This window comes from Arvicola amphibius, chromosome 2 (genome assembly GCF_903992535.2).
Source record: "Arvicola amphibius chromosome 2, mArvAmp1.2, whole genome shotgun sequence".
NCBI lineage: Eukaryota > Metazoa > Chordata > Mammalia > Rodentia > Cricetidae > Arvicola > Arvicola amphibius.
The window spans coordinates 166,380,698-166,399,503 of record NC_052048.2 but is presented as its reverse complement, the minus strand read 5'-3'; the positions used below and the strand labels follow the sequence as shown (position 1 = coordinate 166,399,503).

The 18,806-nt window shown below is 41.8% G+C and overlaps 1 protein-coding gene across 1 annotated transcript in view; it reads left to right on the top strand.

The window, feature by feature from the left end:
* Positions 1-336: 336 nt before the first annotated feature.
* Positions 337-18,806, top strand: part of Cttnbp2 (cortactin binding protein 2) — a 147,437-nt gene continuing 128,967 nt past the window's right edge. The window contains exons 1-2 of the mRNA XM_038320642.1: positions 337-475; positions 13,708-13,815. Coding sequence (XP_038176570.1) covers positions 395-475; positions 13,708-13,815 — 189 coding nt within the window. The 5' untranslated portion in view covers positions 337-394. The remainder of the gene's footprint in view (positions 476-13,707; positions 13,816-18,806) is intronic.

Sequence of the window (18,806 nt, the reverse complement as noted above, 5' to 3'; positions counted from 1 at the left end):
GCAGGAGCCTAGCATCCAGTTCGGTTTGTGTCCTGCTGCCTAAGCAAAGAGTTTGCCAGCCCATCGCCTCCAGAGAGGAAGCTTATTTTCTTTTGTATTTCGGGGTATCTGTCTCCCCAAGACCAGCGAAAGACCGGGAGGCTGGCTGGCTTGCTGGTTCTAGGTCCCCTGGGAGCAGCAGCTGCAGGCGAGCGGGTGGGCGGGGCGCCGGCGTCTCCAGTGCGCAGAGGGTTAAAGCGTCAGGGGCGGCGCGGGGAGGCGGGAGGGGGCGGCCGGGCTCCTGGGCTGTGAGCGCCTCGGCCGCCGCCAGCAGCGGGTTAAGCGCCGCCCGCGCCGAGAGAGCTGAGCCCGGCCGCCGCTCCGAGCTCGCATTCGGATCCGCTAGAGCAGGAAGATGGCGACGGACGGCGCGAGCTGCGAGCCCGACTTGTCCCGCACCCTGGACGACCCGGCGGGGGCCACGGCGGAGGCCGCGGTAACCGAGTTTCCTGGGCTCCCGGAACGGTGTAGATGCGGGCTGGGGGTGGTTTCCCGATCCCCGCTGGACTCTCCCCGGGGGATGCCCCGTCCTTCCCTGGAGTGCCCCCTTACTTCCTCGGGGTTCCATTTCCTTCCCAGAGGCATTCCTTCCCAGGGTTTCCCTTTCCTTCTCCAGGGTACCCCCTTCCTGGTGTGCCTCTACCATGGATACCCCTTCCTTCACCGGGGTGTGCCCTTCGGATGCACCTTCTCTGGGGTGCCCGCTTCCCTGGCGGGTTTGAGTGGGGCTACAACTAACCCTCCCAAGGTGCTAGGGGTCCGTCGGTTGGTCCTTCTGCAGCTTCCCGCATGCGTCCTTGGTGACCCCTTTGCCCACTCGTGGGGTGCTCAGGGAGGGTCTCAGCCCCCATTGTTCAGCTCTGCCAAGCTCTGCCAGGCGCGGAGCAAATGCTAGTCTCGGGGTGCCTGACACCTCTCGGGACACCTGGGGAAGCAGTGAGGAGAAGGTGAACAATCGCTAGGCAAATGTGGAGATGCTCTTTGTGTGTGTGGGTTCGTGTGTCTTGGGGCGGCCGGTGGGAGAGGCTCCGCGCCCAGCTGTGGGCGCTGCAGCAACTGAGCGCCAGCACTTTGGGTCCTAGCTGCCTGCTGCTCGGTCGTCGGTAGGGACTTTCTTCCCTAGGCGAAGCTGGATCGAGCTGGGGTTTCTGAATCTGGTGTCAACACATTGCTCCCCTTCCTTAACGTGCTGACTTGCTTAGACTTATACCTGCTCCCTTCTTTCGTGCTCTGAATGACTGCACGCACAGGCACCCGCGGGTGGTTCCCACTCTCTCCTTGCTCTGCTTGGGGGAGTCTCAACGCACAAAGCCAAGTTGGAAAACATTCTCGCAGGTCTGGGAAGCAGCTTTTGCTAGAGCTGCAAAGATCTGCAAAGAATGAGAGGTCTAGGAGCGCCTAGCAGTCTTGGCCAAATCCCGAAGCTCTCCCGGAGGATGGGACCCGGTGAGCTGAGCCTGGCATAGACAGCCTCTCCGTGTATCTCCCACCTCCAGATCCCAGTCCAGGTCTGGGCAACAGAGCGCAGGACCAACCAGGTGTAAACAACCGGGGCTGGCTAATTTCCTCCCAGCTCTGGAGGTTGGGCTTGCTAGAATGAGAACGAAGAGCTGTGGAGGACGGTACTTGGGGCAAGAGCCACGAAAGGAGAATGGGAGGGGTGGGTTACTAATTCCTACTGGCGAAAGTGGAAGACTATGAGCTAAAGCTTTTGGGAAAGTTGAGGTTTTCATTCCTTACTCATAAGAACTTTAAAATATTTTAAGTAAAACCTTTCCACTTGCGAATTACTTTCGTTCTGTGGGGGACAACGAAGAAAGTGACTATCAAAGCACAAATGGGAAGCCTAAAGTATTGAGTGTCCTGTTCTCCCTGAGGAAGAGGAAGAAAGTGGAGGTGTGGGGGAAACTTGCTTCTTCTGCCTCAGGAAGGTGGATTGTTTGTTTAATCTACTTAGAATACATTGCTTTGTGCCTGCACGCTATTTCAACCACCAGACAAACCAACGCAAGCATGCGGTTGTTTATTGCGATATGTAAGATTGTAAACAAAATTGCATTGTCAGTAATAAGCCTGTGCCAACAAGGTCAGTGTTCCTGCCGTCTCTTTAAAATGTCAGGAACCTGATTCAAATGCTGATAAGCTGGCAGCTTGATTATTTTACTCTTGTAATGGAGAATAGTCAGGCAAAAATCTCCTGGGATAGAACCTCCTCCATTATTCCCATGGGATGCTGTAGGCTTCCAACATACGGTAACAGCACTAAGCTTTTCGAATGTGGTTACTTTTTATTCAGTAAAAATGGGCTTTATTTATTTATTTATTTATTCATTCATTCATTCATTCATTTATTTATTTACAAATAATTTGGAAAGGGGACACTAACATTAACTACTTGAGTAAACAGGCATTTTATTTATTTATTTATTTATTTATTTAATTTTGAGGGTCACATGTAGCTAAGGCTTATCATGAACTCCTGATCCCCTAACTCTGTTTCTGCCAAAGCGCTGGGATTAGTGGCCCTTACCACCACCCGACTTGGCTTCTGGCTTTTACGATCGTCATCGTCGTCGTCGTCATTATTATTATTGTTATTATAGAAAAGCTAGCTAGAGAAACCCTGTTTGTCATACTTGTTTTTCATCTCATGGTTAAAAAAAATTAAAGATATATTTTGCCAGCAAAAGCCTTAATATATTTTTTAATTATACTGAGCAAGTCTCTTTTCGCCTTGTAGAGATTTATTCCATTTCAAATTGGTTTACATCTTGTGGAATTTTATATATACATTTGGCAGATTCAAGCTGGTGAGGCCGCCAAAGCAGTCAGCTATTTTTGAAAGTGCATGTTTTTAGAGATTTTTCTTTTTTTTTTTTTAAATTCTATTTAGATTGTTGCTTAGGAACCGGTTTAATTTATAGTTTGCAGTTTAATATAATTTCCAGTGGAGTGTTTTAAATTTAGTTTGTTATCCTTGTTCTTCACTGTTTAAATCCTGAAAGCACCTCAAGTGTATAGCTGGCTAACAGCTACATTATTCAATAGGATCATACTAATAGTCTATTCTGTGATCCATGCCGGGAGCCTGGGTTATTTTCAGTACCTTAGCCAAATGGGATGACTTTTATAGGCCATATTGCTATTTCTGCCCAGAATATAACCCTAAGGTAGGCAGTATGGAAAACAGAAATCTGCTTTTTATTGTCGCTGGAATTTGGGAGTGAAAAGAGAATGGAGATCCATTTAGAGCTGTATTTGGGGAGGCAACTAGCTTTCTCTTCCCCCTGGGATTCCCAGATTGGCTGATATGCAAAGCGTAGGTATAGATCTTGCTGTGACAATGAAAACCCTGGCATTGTTTCTGTTAAAAATTGCACATCAGTGTTAAATTTAATGGATGGCCCCTTGAAAATTTTGTCTTCTAGGTAACAGTATTGAATCTGAATGCAATAAAAGGGATCTTCTTAGCCCATTTTGCTTTTGATTCTCGACAAAGTGAAATTGTAGCTATATAGTAGCTGTTGAATATTGAAAGTTTGATAGAATAATTTGAAGAGGGAGTAACATGAACTGAACACACATCACTCACCAGTCGTGAAGGTAGAAGCATCGTAGGTAGCATCTTTACTGCTGCCTTTAACCCCTTAAGCATGACTGTAGTAGGCTTGTAGTACCCCGAGGAATCAAATCATGACAGACACAAAGAATGTGGAGACAAGTTTTAGAAATAACAATCAGAGAGAGGGTTCCTTGTGGAAGGATCTGGAAATTCTGAAAGGCACTAGAAATGTCCCACCGTGGAGGACACTGGCCTACAGGAAAAGGTTATGAAGACAGATGTCAGGGAGTGATGTGCACCCGCGGCTGATTTTTGAAGTTCCTTCACAGATGTCCTAGGTCGTAGGCTCTCAAAGATGAGACGACACCGTCTCGGCTATAGCACTGAGAAACTAGCTTAGGTTCTCTTCAGGCTTTGAGAGCTTAGAATGAGGATGGTTCACACACTATTACATTTTGAACGATGGCTTGCATATTTCTGTTTGCACCTGTTCTGTTTATTCTTATTGCCGTTAAATTTGTCATAGGAGCAATTTTGTGTTAAGAAAAGCATTTGCCCCATTTGTGGTCGAATCCATACCAAAGCTAAATAACCCGTTGGCTCCATTCTCTTGTGTTTGCCATAAGTCTATGCATTGAGAACACATTTTTTTGCAGCATTAGTTCCTCACCCATAATAACAGATACAAGCCATTGTTGACCACATGGCCATCCAGGCTGAGGCCTGGAGAGAGCAGAACCCTTCAAGGAGAGGTGTATGAACTGACTTGTTAAATGAGACTCATTAGAAGCTGTTGAAATACTTAATGTTGATCAGCTAATTGGAAAATATACTGTATTCCAAGATTATAATGCAGATGTTGGTCTGGGGTGGCTTATGGCAGTTACTATTGCAGACGTTTCGAACCTTGAATCAACAGACTGACCTTCTTGCCATGTCTCTTTGTCAACGCTGAAGTTTGGACATAATAGACAAGTGCTTTGCCGCTCTTCAGCCCTTTGGACTTCAGTTTTGAAACATCATTGTCCAGTGGAAGGGTGGTGCACACGCCACAGCCCATGCGTGGAGGTCAGAGGACAGCCCTGTGGAGTTGGTTCTCTCCTTCCATATCTGTGTGGAATCTGGTGATCAAACTCATGTCATCGGGCTTTGGAGGCAAGTGCTTCTATCTGCCAAACCCAGTTTTCATTTTTCTATTTCCCCATTTGAAATTGCTTTTCTCAGTGGCATATAAACTGCTTTCCAGATTTCTGTTTTCAAAATTTGATTTTCCACATTATTAGTGCTCTTTTCGATTCCCTATCTCACTCTGACAACTAAGACTGGAGACGGAATGGTAATAAGATGGTGCCATACTACTCCCTTCTGGAACATTTCCAACACTGAAGTCAAAGCTATGCCACTCATTAGGATGTGGAGGAGGGGATGGTTGACAGGATAAGAGAAATTCTAAGATTTTGGGGCACAGGAAAAGACTGGGCAGGAAGGAGGAGATTAGGCAAGGCTTTGGAATAGTGGGCAGGGGCATGGAATGTGGGACTGGAATTCGTCTTTAAAAGCGCCTAGCTAGGGTAGAGCCATTTCCCTGCCCTTGCCTCATAGGTTCTGCTACCTCAGCTCATTTGAAAAGAGACTTATTTGAAGACACCTGAGTAGATTTCTCTACTGATTCCAGTTGTTAGCCTTATATAACAACAAAAATGGTCTGTCTTGGGCTGGAGTGATATTGTAGTCAGTGATGAACTTGAACATCACTCAAGAAAGTCCAACATTGTGAAGTGGATTTCCTCCAGGGAGGAGGAGACCTGAGGGTTTCTTGGATTTGACCAGCTGATGTGGGATTCCCCTCTGTATGCTGTGAATACCATCAGTTAATAAAGAGTCTGCTTTGGGCCTATTGCAGTGCAGAATAGGGCAAGGCAAGAATTCCAAGCAGATAGAGGAGGAGAGATTAGGTGAAGTCAGAAAGAAACTATGTAGCCACTGCAGGAGATAGATGCCAAACATCAGATGGAACGTTACTGATAGGCCACAACCACGTGGCAATACACAGATGAATAGAAATTGGTTAATTTAAGACATAAGAGCTAGCCAGTAAGAAGTGTGAGCTAATAGACTAAGCATTGCTTTAATAATACTGTTTCTATATGATTATTTCCTGTATGTGTGGCTGGAAAACCAACAAGCAACCTCCGTCTTTAGCGAGACATGGCCAGCCAGGCTCAATCTACTTGGTGGGTTCAGTGCTACACGGGTCTCTATAAACAAGCTGCCAGCGCCCAAGGAGTGGCACCCAAGGTTGGCCTTTGGTGTTTACACGTAGGTGCATGCATGTATATTCTCTCTCCCTCTCTCCCTCTCTCTCTCACTTTCTCTCTTGCTTTTCTTTTTAAGAGTTATTGAGGGTAATGGGGATGGTAGAATTAATGATGAAGAATTGGTAATATTTTTTTCTATCTGTTATAAATAAGTTATACAAAGACTAATAATGCTGTGTATGTCATGTTGTGATCTATGTAGAAATGATGATTTGAGTGGAAAAAATCTTCACTTTAAATAAATAACTACACTGGGGATCCATTGGAAAGCTATGGTAAATGCAGTATTTTTGGAGTGGGTACCAGGTTGTAAGTGATTTTGTTTTGGCATGTCTATATTTTGCCCTCAAAAGTAACAAAATGATGCCAAAGATGAAAGTTCTTCTTCGAAGGGGTTTAGTAATTCCAAGACTATAGTTTTTGCCTTCTTTGCCCTGGCTTGTCTGAAAATCAGCATGTTGGCATTTGCTACCTGCAGCTCACCAAGACGGTATTCCGTGGTGTGTACAGATTTGTTAGATGTGGAAGGCTTCTCACTGAGGGGCTGATTCAAGTCTCATGTTAGGCTGTGTGGTGACTGAGTTCTGATGGAAAGATACTTGGTCTTTTTGTTTGTTTGTGTTTTTCTAAAGTGGTGGTCCTTCCTTTCCCTGAAGAGGAAATGGAAGACGAGGAAATCTAAGGGGAGGAAATGAGTTTAATCCATCCTGCCTGAGCCGCTTTTCTGTTTTTCTTCCAACTTTCTCTTAGTTAAAATTAGGTAGACCCATTACGAGGCTTCCTTCCTGCCCTTGTTTTCTCTTCGCTATTGCCTCCTCCAATGCAGAGCTGCTTGTCTCGTGTGAAAGAATCCAGGCGGTGCTGTCTGTCTAGAGGCCCATGGTGGGCCCTGAGCGCTCATCAAGTCATAAGAGCTGCCTTAGATGCTTGTTTTGTGTGAGTTCCTCCAAGCGACTGATTGAAGGTGCATCTACTTAGCAGCCCCTAAGTAGACTTATGTCTTAGTGGCCCCTGTAGCCGCTGTAATGTGGCACTTGACACGTTAGCATGTTTTCTCTTCCATACTGCGTGGAGAGGGAGGCCTGTTAGGTAAAAGCATGTGACAATGTGATCTCGCTGTCTTGACAGCGAGTAAGGGTGAGGAAAGAGATTTTCTAAAGATAAGTGTGATACTTTGGGGGAAATGCATGAGGCAGGATGTGATTAATTGTCACATGAGAAAATGGAACAGACTCTTAAACTGAACCGAGGAGAGGGAGATGATTTCTGGAGTCTACAAGAGCATACAGACACGAAGGTGGGACTGAGTGCTGAAGACAGCAACTCCAAATGAGGGGACTTGGAAAGAAGGGTTGAAGAAAGCAAAAGCAAGGGTGGCGGGGGTCTCTCCCCTCTTTCCTCCCCTCTCCTCTGTGACACCCCTGTCCTCTCCCATCCCACTCTGTCTGTCTCTCTCCTTTTCTTTCTTTCTGTTGCTCTGACAGACCTCACTGTAGCCCAGGCCAAGCTGTCCGCAAGCTTTTCACAATCTGGCTTTGACTTCCCGAGAGTTTAGACCAAGGAATGAGCTAACACACCTGCGTAGAGATTTAAAAGTGGGTTGGACTCCTGAGAACCATATACTTTTTTCCCCTTGAGAACTCTTATAATTGACTAGATCCACACTCTAAATAATTAGAAAGATGCACTTAATTTTTATTTATGTTGATATAATGTTTAATTGTTTGAAGCTTCACGACATTTAATGGATTTCCCTTCTGTTTAGCCGTTATTGGTCTTCAAAGAAACTCTTGCGTGCTTATAGAGGTCTAGATGCAATTAGTTATTAGCGCAAAGTATGAAACTAGGAAAATACATTTCTCTAACTTTGAAGCAAAGAGGCAAATCCATTTTCTTCAAGTACTTCTCAAAAGCTTTTAGTCCCAAGAAAAAAGAACATAAATTTCTTCAATCCAATAATCTGGTTACCTTCATGGCACATGAAGGCAAGAAATTGAAACCACTTAGCCTAATACCCCAGTTTAGAGATTGCAAGTCCAGCACTCTGTTCTTTCTGATGAGAAGTCTTAGGAGTCTGAGAGCCAAACAGATAGAGGCCTTGCTTTTACTTGGTGACTGTTCACTTGGCCTTGCACCCACCTGTGTCCCTATCTCTGGCCTGTTGAAGCCCTCTTTCTCAGACGTCTTCCTACTTTTGTTGGAAAGGGGGAATTTGGTGTTGAATGGGAGAACCAAGCAAAGTGGTCCGGCTGTGTGTTTGATTACATTTTCATTAATGATCACTAATATGACTGATGTTTTTGGGCAAATGTTTGAGGGACACTTCAGCCCCTGTAACTCAGAATATCCCTTGCCAGCTTTTTGTCAGCTCTTATGGTTAGTTTCAGCTGTCAACTTGACACAAACTTATGGTTATCTGGGAAGGGGAACTTCAATTGAAGAATTGGCCTGATCAGATTGGCCTATGGCCTTACCCATGAGGCATTTTCTTAATTGGTAATTGATATAGAAAGATACAGCTCACTGTGGGAGGTGCAGTTCATAGGCAGGTAGATGTAGACCATATAAGAAAAATAGCAAACTGTGATCCTGAGAGCAAGCCAGTAAGCAGCTTTCCTTCATGATAATAGCTTACCACAAATTAATATGTGTGACTTGTTATATCCCAGGACAAATTCTCTCTCTCTTTGACTAGACTCTGTGAAACTGCCATACAGTAGGTATTCAGAACTGTGAGTTTCCGGTATATGGGACTTTTCTGATAAATGAACTCAGTCTGACAGACAAGTTTCATCTTCTTTTGGTTGGCTTCATCATTATTTTTATTTCCTTCGTGTCACTGAAAGAATGTAATCTGGATTTGTTGTTTGTTTTGTGGGTTTTGTTTTTTTTTTAAATTAAGAAAATGGAGTTCACTAATAAAGCATAGTCTGAACATGTTTCTCTTGGTATTTTGGGGGCAGTCTTCTTGTTTTCATCAGTGCCCCAAAGATCTTCATGTTGTTAAGTGGATAGCAATATTTTCTGTCATCTGTCTTCCTTTGAAAATTAGATTATCCATGGTAGTTTTCAAATAAATTTCATAAGATGAGGATAACTCATTTTAGTCTTAATGATTTTTTTCCATATCTAAGTTCTTTGCACTATAGGTATATGAGATCAAAGCCACTTTGAGTAAAAAATCACCTCCTTTTCCCCACTCCCCAGGGCTAACGGGTTGTTTTAGTTAGGGTTTCTATTGCTGGTGAGGAGACACCAGGACCTTGGCAGCTCTTATAAAGGGAAGCATTTAATTGGGGCTGCCTTATAGTTCCAGAGGTTTAGTCCAGTATATCACGGCAGGAAGCACGGCAGCATGCAGGCAGACATGGTGCTAGAGACGGAACTGAGAGTTCTGCAGGCAACAGGAGGCACACACTGGGTGTGGCTTGAGCATATAAGAATGTAAGTTCACCTCCACAGTGACACACTTCCTCCAACAAGGCTACATCTACTCCAACAAAGCCACACCTCCTAATAGTGCCACTTCCTTTGGGCCAAGCATCCAAATACATGAGTCTTTGGGAGCCATACCCTGCAAACAACCACAGAGGACATACATGTAATCTCAGCCACTCAGAAGACTGAGGCAGGAGGATTGAAAGTTCAAGGTGTTCATGAGCTACAGAGTGAGTTCAAGACTGACCGGGCTTCCTCAGTGAGATATTGTTTCAAAATGGGAAGTAAAAGGAAGACTTGTGAGATATAGCTCAGCGGTAAGGCACTGGCTTGCATGCAGTGAGCCTAGGGTTCACCTCAGAAGCAAAAATGTTTCCCCCTTTCTTTTTTCCTTTTAAAGAAGACTCTTAACATCATTTTACATATGCCTATATGTGTGCATATATACATATATATGAATAGATTTTAATCAGCACGCTTAGTAATGACGTTTTCTTGTACAGGTTTAGTTTTATTACCCCACACTCAACCCTCTTACCTTCCTTCTCCAGTGTTGACTTGAGAGCTTACTCACTTTTTATTTTATTTTTGGTAAGAAGCACTAAAGAGCTTTTACTTACAAACTGTTGGAGTCTTTAGATAGCCACCATATTTTGATGTACTTCCTTGTCCCAGGCTTCACTAGAATAAGGACGAAAGAATCAGGTATTAGAAAATAACAATCTGAAAACAGTTCTGGAATTTTATTGTTGGAAGCAAACGTTTAGTAATGTTTTACTGAAGAAGCAGGGGTGGAGCTAGATGTAGTCAAGTAGAGAAGGCAGAGGCATTGTGTCTGGGAAGTAGAAAAAGATAAGATCTCCTGAGTAAATTGGGAGCATGGGGGACCTTGGAGGAGGGTTGAAGGGGGGAGGGGAGCAGAGAAAAATGTAGAGCTCAATAAAAACTTTTTTTCATACTTTCTAACTTATTTTATCATAAGATAAAAAAGACAACATAAGATGGAAGAAATGTAAACAGGGAATACAGTGGGCTAAGTGTAGAAATAAATCAATGTTTGAAAAAAATCAATAAAAAACAATGTATCCTTTGATACTTGGTGGTAGAAGACATTTTTTTTAACGTTCCGCATGATCCATTTGTGGTTCAGCAGGAACACTTGTAGTAGTGTTTCCCTCTTTAATGAGTTTCCTTTTTATTGACATGACACACAGAAAAATAGACGAGCCAGTTGCAGGTCACATGTCCCAATACTCATGATGGACGCAGGGCAAGCCTTCCTAACTCTGACATGAATCAGAGTCTTGGCACTGCCTTTCGTAATTTATTAGTCCTTAAAGTAGAGTGCTTTGCTCAAGAAGCTTCGTAGAAACAAGAACATTAAAACACTCAATTAATTAAAATCTTTAGAATGGGCAGCAGCAGCATTGATAAAGCATTATCCTGTAAAGCACACAGAAAGTGCAGTCCCGGTGGGGGAACCAGGCTAAAAGTCTATCTTTTATCATGGCCAATAAACTGAGCTTCCTGGGCTTGGGTCTGTAAATTTAGAAACAGAAATAGACATTTAGGCAGGACCCTACTCCTCCCTACACAAAACATCTCGGTTATTAATAGCAATTGCTGTCTATAGTCTGTGCTTGGTTTTACACATATGCTCTTGTGCAGTACTTGGAAGAACCGTACAGAATAGGTCTTAGCGTTTTCAGTGTGAGTCTGAGACAGCAGATCACTCGATGAAATGCTTCTCAAAGTGGGCTCCATCCTTCTCCTCAGCAGGAACTTGTTAGGCAAATTCATACCCACCCCCATCTTTCCTGAATCAAATTTTTAGGAGTGGAGCCCTGTTGTGTTTTAAGAACAAGTCTCACGTGTTCTATCCTCATGCCAAAGCCTAAGAACTATTGGGTTATATAACCATATGTGATAATGCTCTGTTAGTGGAAACAGGATTTCAGATGGTATATTGCAGTTTACACTTACTGGAAGCATCTCTGCAGGGGCATGCTGGACATTGGTTTTCCTATACTGCCTTAGGTCTGCTATAGGTTTATTTCTTTCTCCCCATCCTTAGGTTCTGCTTTACCAGTTACTTATCTGTTTCATGTGTGTGAAAAGAAAAAGAAGTCTTTTAGCTAAGAAGATCATTTAAAAATCTTTCTCTGGAGAGCCATCTGGGTCTGGTCTCTTTCCACTGTAAATTGTAGTTCTCTTTCCTAAAGCTTTCTTGGAAATGAGATGGGACTGGTTATGCTCATGTCTTGTGACAGTCCCTGAAGTCATGGGCTTTGCTATGCTTGCTTCTCTGTCTTCATAGAGATAGTCTGGTGTCAGACATATGAATGGCAATCCATTTCTCATTGGCTGATTGATAGAATGCTCACATTTTATCCGACGTTCACACAGCCTGTTCTGGACTGTTAGTGCTGGGTGCCACATCTACAGACAAGCCAGGCAGAAGCATGGCTGGTCCATCTGGGTTTAGTATTTCCTCATTGCAAGATCCATGTGTGTTTTCAGACTCCCGAGTCGTAGTTCTTCAACTAAAAACAGATGTGATGGTATCCTATGTGTTAAACTTGTTTCTTTGGGGATGCTTCGGAAAACTCCGAGTGCTCCACAAATGTGCACTGGAATGCTGGAGAGTCTTGAGGAACAGTTTCTGAGCTGAGGTGTCATGAGCTCAGAAGCTCAGGATGTTTGCTGATGAACTAGGTTGTCTTCCTGAGCTAAGGAGCAAGAGTGTCTGAACAGAGTAGAAAGACCATGAGTGTTTTGTTGAGGACCTCAGACTAACAAAATCAATCCTGGCTGTCAACATTCTGAATGATCCTCTCTTAGCTCCAGCCATAAAACGAATGCCAGATGACCTTCATGAAGGGCTATCTATGCAAGCATAACCAACAACTAGGAAGTAGTCCCCAGAGAAGCGTGTTGAGAAAGAAATGTTAGGGCTAGAAGAGCATGGGGTGTGGAATGGGATTGATTACCAATGCCTTGTATAGACACCTTGTAGTATGTTGGGTTTCTAAAAAGCCTAGTTTTCTATCCCTTGAACCATATGCGAACTTCCTTATAGAAGAGCAAGAAGCTACATAGGTTTAGCTATCTCTTTAGCATGGTTACAATGTCACAGGACCACAAATATATATATATATATATATACACATATATATTATATATATACAAATATATATATATTTATTTTTATTTTTATATTATATATTACAATATATTTATATTTATATATATATAAATATTTATATTTATATATATTTATATATATTTATATATATATTTGCCATGGGTCATGGTTCAGGCTTATTAAGAGCATATCTCCTCTCTCTCTCTCTCTCTCTCTCTCTCTCTCTCTCTCTCTCTCTCGTGTGTGTGTGTGTGTGTGTGTGTGTGTGAGGAAGCCTGGACAATATGAAGAATGTGTTCCTTAGAAAGGGGCAATTGTTGTTTGACTCTGTGGATTCTTGCCTATGGCAATGTAAATCTGAAAGTGCCCAGATATCTGACTTGAAGAGAAGACAGAATTCTGATATTTTAGTAATCGTTCCAGGTTTTCTAATGTTGGCTTAATGGAAAGTGAAACCTTTCTTCATGGCCCAAGCAACACATCTGTAGTCCAGATTGGGTGCAGACTGCCAGCTGGTGGCCTCTGCTGCAGAGGGTTCTGTCAACAAAACCTGTTATTATTAGATGCCCTGGAATTTATAGGAGCTTCCCAGGAGCCACTATGTCAGGGACCCTCCAAGGAATACGTCTGTGTTTCCTTGTTACCCCCCAAAATAGCCCACTATACCAAAGCTAGGCCTGCTTTACATAGGCTCCAGGGACTTTTAAATTTGTGCTGCATAATGTGGAGAGATTTTAAGTCCAGATGTTTAGGCGGGTAGACAGCCACATCTCTTTGGAGGGGAGATTTGCAGAAATGGCGTTACATGATTTTCTCCCTCTAGGAGGTCAAGCATCAGTCTGTACACTAAGTCACTGGGTAGAAATGATCTGTAGGTTGTCCATTTTATTCCTCTTGCTCTCTTTTCTATGTATGTGCATTTAAGGGAGAGTGTGTGAATGTACATGTATGTACACATGCCTGTGGAGACCAGAAGACAACCTTGGGTATCATTCTTCAGGCTATACAACCCCTTCCTTGTAAAGATGTGTTTTCTCATTGGCCTGAAGTTTGTCTAGCTAGCCTGTGAGCCTCTGGAAACAGCTGGCTTCCTCTTCTCAGTGTTTGAGATGGATATTCTGTAACCACTATGTTTGGCTTCAGGACTTACATCACTTTTTCAGGAATAGTTTTGTATTGACTCCGGTCTTCACTTTGTGTTACAGAAAAAAGAGTTTGATGTGGATAACCTCAGCAAGTCTGAGCTGCGAATGCTTCTCAGCGTGATGGAAGGGGAACTAGAAGCCAGAGATGTGGTCATTGAGGCCCTGCGGGTAAGAACATTCTGGGACTGTGTCCTTGTCATTTCTCGGAGGGCCATTGGTAGAGGTGCTTTTCCTCTTAGTTTTTGAATCAGTTGCATTTAAAATGTTATATTAGGCGAATGTATGCTCCCCACTCAAAACATCAAACTAGAAACTACATAAAACATACAAATCATATAGATGTTCAGATGATAGAAGCTGAGAACAAACCATTGAAAATGGGAGACTTGAGAAGTCTACTGTGTTAGTCTGCAATCCTTACAAGTATCACATATTTGTTTGACCTTAGACCTTAGACATACAATTTTTTAAAAAAATTAGTACTTTGTGGCTTGTATGTGTCTGATAGCTGTGAGGGAGAATTATGAGAATCATTCATAAAAATATTGCTGATAATATATCTTTTTACTTCCCCTGTAAGTTAAGAATGATGCTTTTTTTACTTTTAGAAATTCAGAGTTAAAATGGAAATGTTCATATCTTCAAATTATTTTTATCAGCGTTTTCAGCAATTTAAAAATATTTCTATAATAGCTTGAAAAGAATATATCCAATGTCTCGATTACATTTTCTTTTTGAAGTAACGTTAATCTGTCTTGATGCAGTTTTATGGTTGGATTCCACTTCTTGACTTGTTTTGGTCTATCAGTCAACTATAAGTTTCAGTTTGGTTTTGTTTTTCCTTCTATTATAGTCATTTGTATGGAATCAGTTATTTAGCAAACAGGGATGTAATTATTACATATAAAGTGTGGGTTTATCTTATTTCACTAAGGATTATTTTCTTAAACTTTGTTCTGGGGATCTTTTTTAACATGTGGGAATCTGTAAAAATGTAAAAATACAGCTGATTGTTGCCTGTGACAAGAACTTTTATGATGAAGAAGGGAGGTAGGAATGGTAGATGGTCACATAGGCTATATAAGGATGCATAGGGGTATAGAGAACTGTATAAGCTATAAGGTCACATAGGATGTATAAGGATGCATAGGGGTATAGAGAACTATATAAGCCATAAGGTCACATAGGATGTTTAAGCCTGTCAGGGGTGTAGAGAACTTGATCTTGAGTGGGAATGGAAACCATTTCCTTAATTCACATAATGGAAACTGGTATATTATCTACCATCAGTTCAGTGACCAAGACCAATGTCCCCCACAAACTGGGAGTCTGGTTGTGTCGTCTGCAAGCCAGCATTGGGTGGAGTTACAGCTCTTTGGATTAGAAGCTTTGCTAAGTGGACATCTGCATAGTTTGGTTGTGAGTGTGGTCTGTCCTGTTCCACATAGAGAATGTAGTACGGCCATGTGAGCTACTGTTGCAGAATGCAGTCACCTCTTGAAAACAAATAGAAATGCATGGCTCAGTTGCCCTTATGTGCTGTTCTCTTCTGTATTAGTGTACAAAATGCACTGGCCCTGTGCAACCTCCCACTGCTTGCATGTTTAAACACTTAGTAGGTCCTTTGCTTTTATGTTTTAGAAAGCACATACATTTTATTTAATTTAATTGTAATATTTCCAATTGGAAGAGTACAGGCAAAGGTTCCCTAATGATCAAGTGGTGGCTTCTGTAGAACTGAAGTTTGAATTATAAGAAAACTTAAACTGCACAGTTAAATGGTTTAAATTCTTGTCGAATCCTATTTCTCGTGCTCATAAAGTATTTCTGTTGTGATTGGCTAGCCTGCCAGGAATATTATGGGTAATTGGATGTTTAAGTATGCTGTATTAAAGTAAAATGTTAAAAAAGTAAAAATCTCAATCGTGACATGTTTTTCCTGATATCTGATAGGAAAGTAACTTACAATAATTGGGGAAGATCTTGGAGAAGTTAGGGGAGGGAAAACTCTAATCAGAATATATTGTATGAAAAAAATTATTTTCAATAAGAGAAAAATAATGAAAATTTCCATTCATGTATATTTACTGGAAGATATGATGAACTTGATGTCCGATTGCACTTATTTATAATCAGTGCGATTGCAAGAGAATCCTGATCCAAGCCTACTGTAGTGTTGACTCAGATACAGAGAGGTGGTGAGCAACTTCTGGTAAAGTTCCAAATAAAAGTGTGTGTTTAGCATGGTGGCGCATGCCTGTGATGGATCTCAACACTGGGGAGTCAGAGGCAATGAGATCAGCATAAGTTCAAAGCAACTGTGGTCTACATAATGAGACCCCCGTGTCAAACTAAACAAACAAGAAAGAAAAGAAAAAAGAGGAAAAAGTATACATTTACATGGGAATTCAATCTCTAGAGAATTTGGTTTGTTAAAATAATTTAAATAAGGTGTTTATTGATAAAAAGGAACTCCTATTTTGCCTCAAAATGGCCATACCAAAAGTTCTCATGAGAGTAGTAAACTGTGGGGCATGTAAAAGTTTGGGGAAGACTTGAAAAATATTTCTTGGCGGCAAGTGAATTGCAGAGTTCAAGGCCAGCCTGGTCTCTAGAGTGAGTTACAGCACAGCCAGGGCTACAGAGAAACCCGGTCTTGAAAAACCAAAAAAAGCAAAGAAAGGAAGCAAAATTAAAAAAAAAAAAAAAAAAAAAATCCTAGATGTGTGGCAGACTCACCCCTCCCCCCACCCCCGTCCTCTAAGAGCCAATTAACGAGAAAACAAAAATGTTCTATGCTGCTTCAGCATAGCCTGTGGAGAAGCGCTGGCTGGGACCAGTCTTCTGTGTTTAGAGACTGACGTCAAACAAGCTGAAGGGGAGGCCTGAGAGAAGATGATCCAGCCAGGACCACACATGGGCTCACACAGGAGCCTTCTCCTTCGTTGTCACACTATGGAATTCAGTTGTGTGAGATCTGAAAAGGTTTTCTAAAAATGGTGTTTATGATTTATTTAAATGTTTAGATGGTCTAGATTGAAGAGTGGGTAGTAATGGAATTTTCACATACCTGTGGTACCTGGAATAAACTCAACTGCCAAAATTTACTATGTTCCCTGTGTATTTGACAATGAAAACTACTCAAATATTTACCTGGGTTCAAATGTGTCATGATGTTGCCTTTTTCTTAACAGTGCAGCAGAATGTGGTTTACTGGATGATTAATGCCCCAGAAAGAAACTGAGTAGAAAAAGGATGTGAAATTTTTTATTTTATGTTACTAGATAAACTTATCTGTAAATTAAGAACCAAAATATCTTTAGTAAATAACCAGTATACCATGTATCTACAAGTGTAGTACATTTTGTTTTTTTTAAGTAAAAAAAAAATGCTATTAGAGCTTAATAATTGAAATAAGGGATACTAATTTGTACAGTTTGTACCTAAACTGTATTAGATTTAGAAATGATTGCATTGTGACTTTTCCAAATTCTTTATAATTTAAAAATGTGTTTCAGACCAAGCTGTTTCACTTTCTAAACCGCATAATCCTGGTAGTTTTGAGTTTCAAGTCATAAAGATTTCATTGATTGTTGAATAGGGAGCAGTAGACTCCCGAGAAGAGTCCACGGATGAAAGCTTGGAGGGGGTAAAACAGATTACAGTGTGTATTTTAGCATTTTTGCTGCTTTCCTTTTGTAAGATAAAAATTCACTTTTAATATAAAGAGTCCATAGCTTTGTAACAGTATTCACGTTAACTATTTTTAAAAATATTTTTACACATGGTCTTGCTATGTAGCCCAGGATGACTTTGAACTTGTATCTCCCTGCCTGTGCCCCCTGTGTGCTGGGATTGCATGCGTGTACCCCCCATGCCCATTTCTAAGAACATGCATTTTCCTTTAAAAGAAATTTGTCTTGTAAAAAGAGCAGTCCTGACTTCCCCATCAGATTTTATGTAGGTCGCTTTCCCCTCTTTTTATATGAGATCAATGAAATTGCATGAAGGCGAGGCAATCCCCCTCTTAAACTTCATAAATAAGCAAACTGTAGGAATCAGATTTTCAGTTATTTGCATTTCTTTACACAGAAAGCACTTCTAGCTCTGGTAACCTTTCGGGACTATCAATTGACAGAAATGCCTATCCAAGGGATTGTGTGAACAACTGTATGAGAAAGACCGAAATTACAGTGGACGTTTATTCCTCTCTCAACACTGTGAAGATGAGCGATGGGAGCCGGAGAGGCAGCCCTGTGCCAAGTCTCAGCTAACTGCCAGGGTTATTTTTGTGTTACTCCTCTCCCACCCCCCGAGGAAGTTGGATTCCTCTGAGTGGTGGAAGCCTGGTTTATGGTACACTGCAGGGTGATGTGCAGTAATAGGAAAGAGAGGAGGTGAACCACAGGCTTCTTTTGCAGTATGCTCAGGGTTTCTTGAGCTCAAAAGGGTAGCAAATACTATAATTGCAGTACAGGAGGCTGAGGCAGGAGGATTGAGATCTTGAGGCCAGCTACACAGTGAGATCCTGTCAGAGAGAAGCAAAAATATAGTCATTAAATACCCACTGAATACCAGGCAGAAAAGTGAAATTAAGGTGCATTAAGTACAGGCATACTACTTCAAACATCTCAGAAAACTGCTTTATCCCGACCTTATGTATTTTAAAATTAATTATTCCCAGTAGTGTCGTTTAGACTAGACCTTGCTTTTTCTCAAGCTGTCACTGGCTGTATTCAGAGATTTCCTAAGTTGATCTCCATTTTATAATAAAGTAAAACAAAAGTCTGATCTACTCCTTGGGTCCAAATTGCAGAAAAATTGAAAGCTTTTAAATATTACTCTATATTGAAACAGGTTTTCTCAGTCCCAGCACTGTTGATATTTGGGAGTAGATTCTTTTGTGGGGCGCGGAGAGTATGCGGTTTCCTTCCTGGTGGTCAGCAACATTCCACAGTGACCTTCCTTCAACCCATGCCTGTCCACAGCATACCTAGTGTGATGACCAAGGAAGGTCTCTTATGGGGGACACAATTGCGCCCATGGGGTCAACACCATTCTGAAGTTATACTAACCACTGGATATGTCACTTTACAAATTTTATTTGAAAAAAAAAATGAATGTAAGAAGTTAAAACTATATGGACCTATTGTGATACA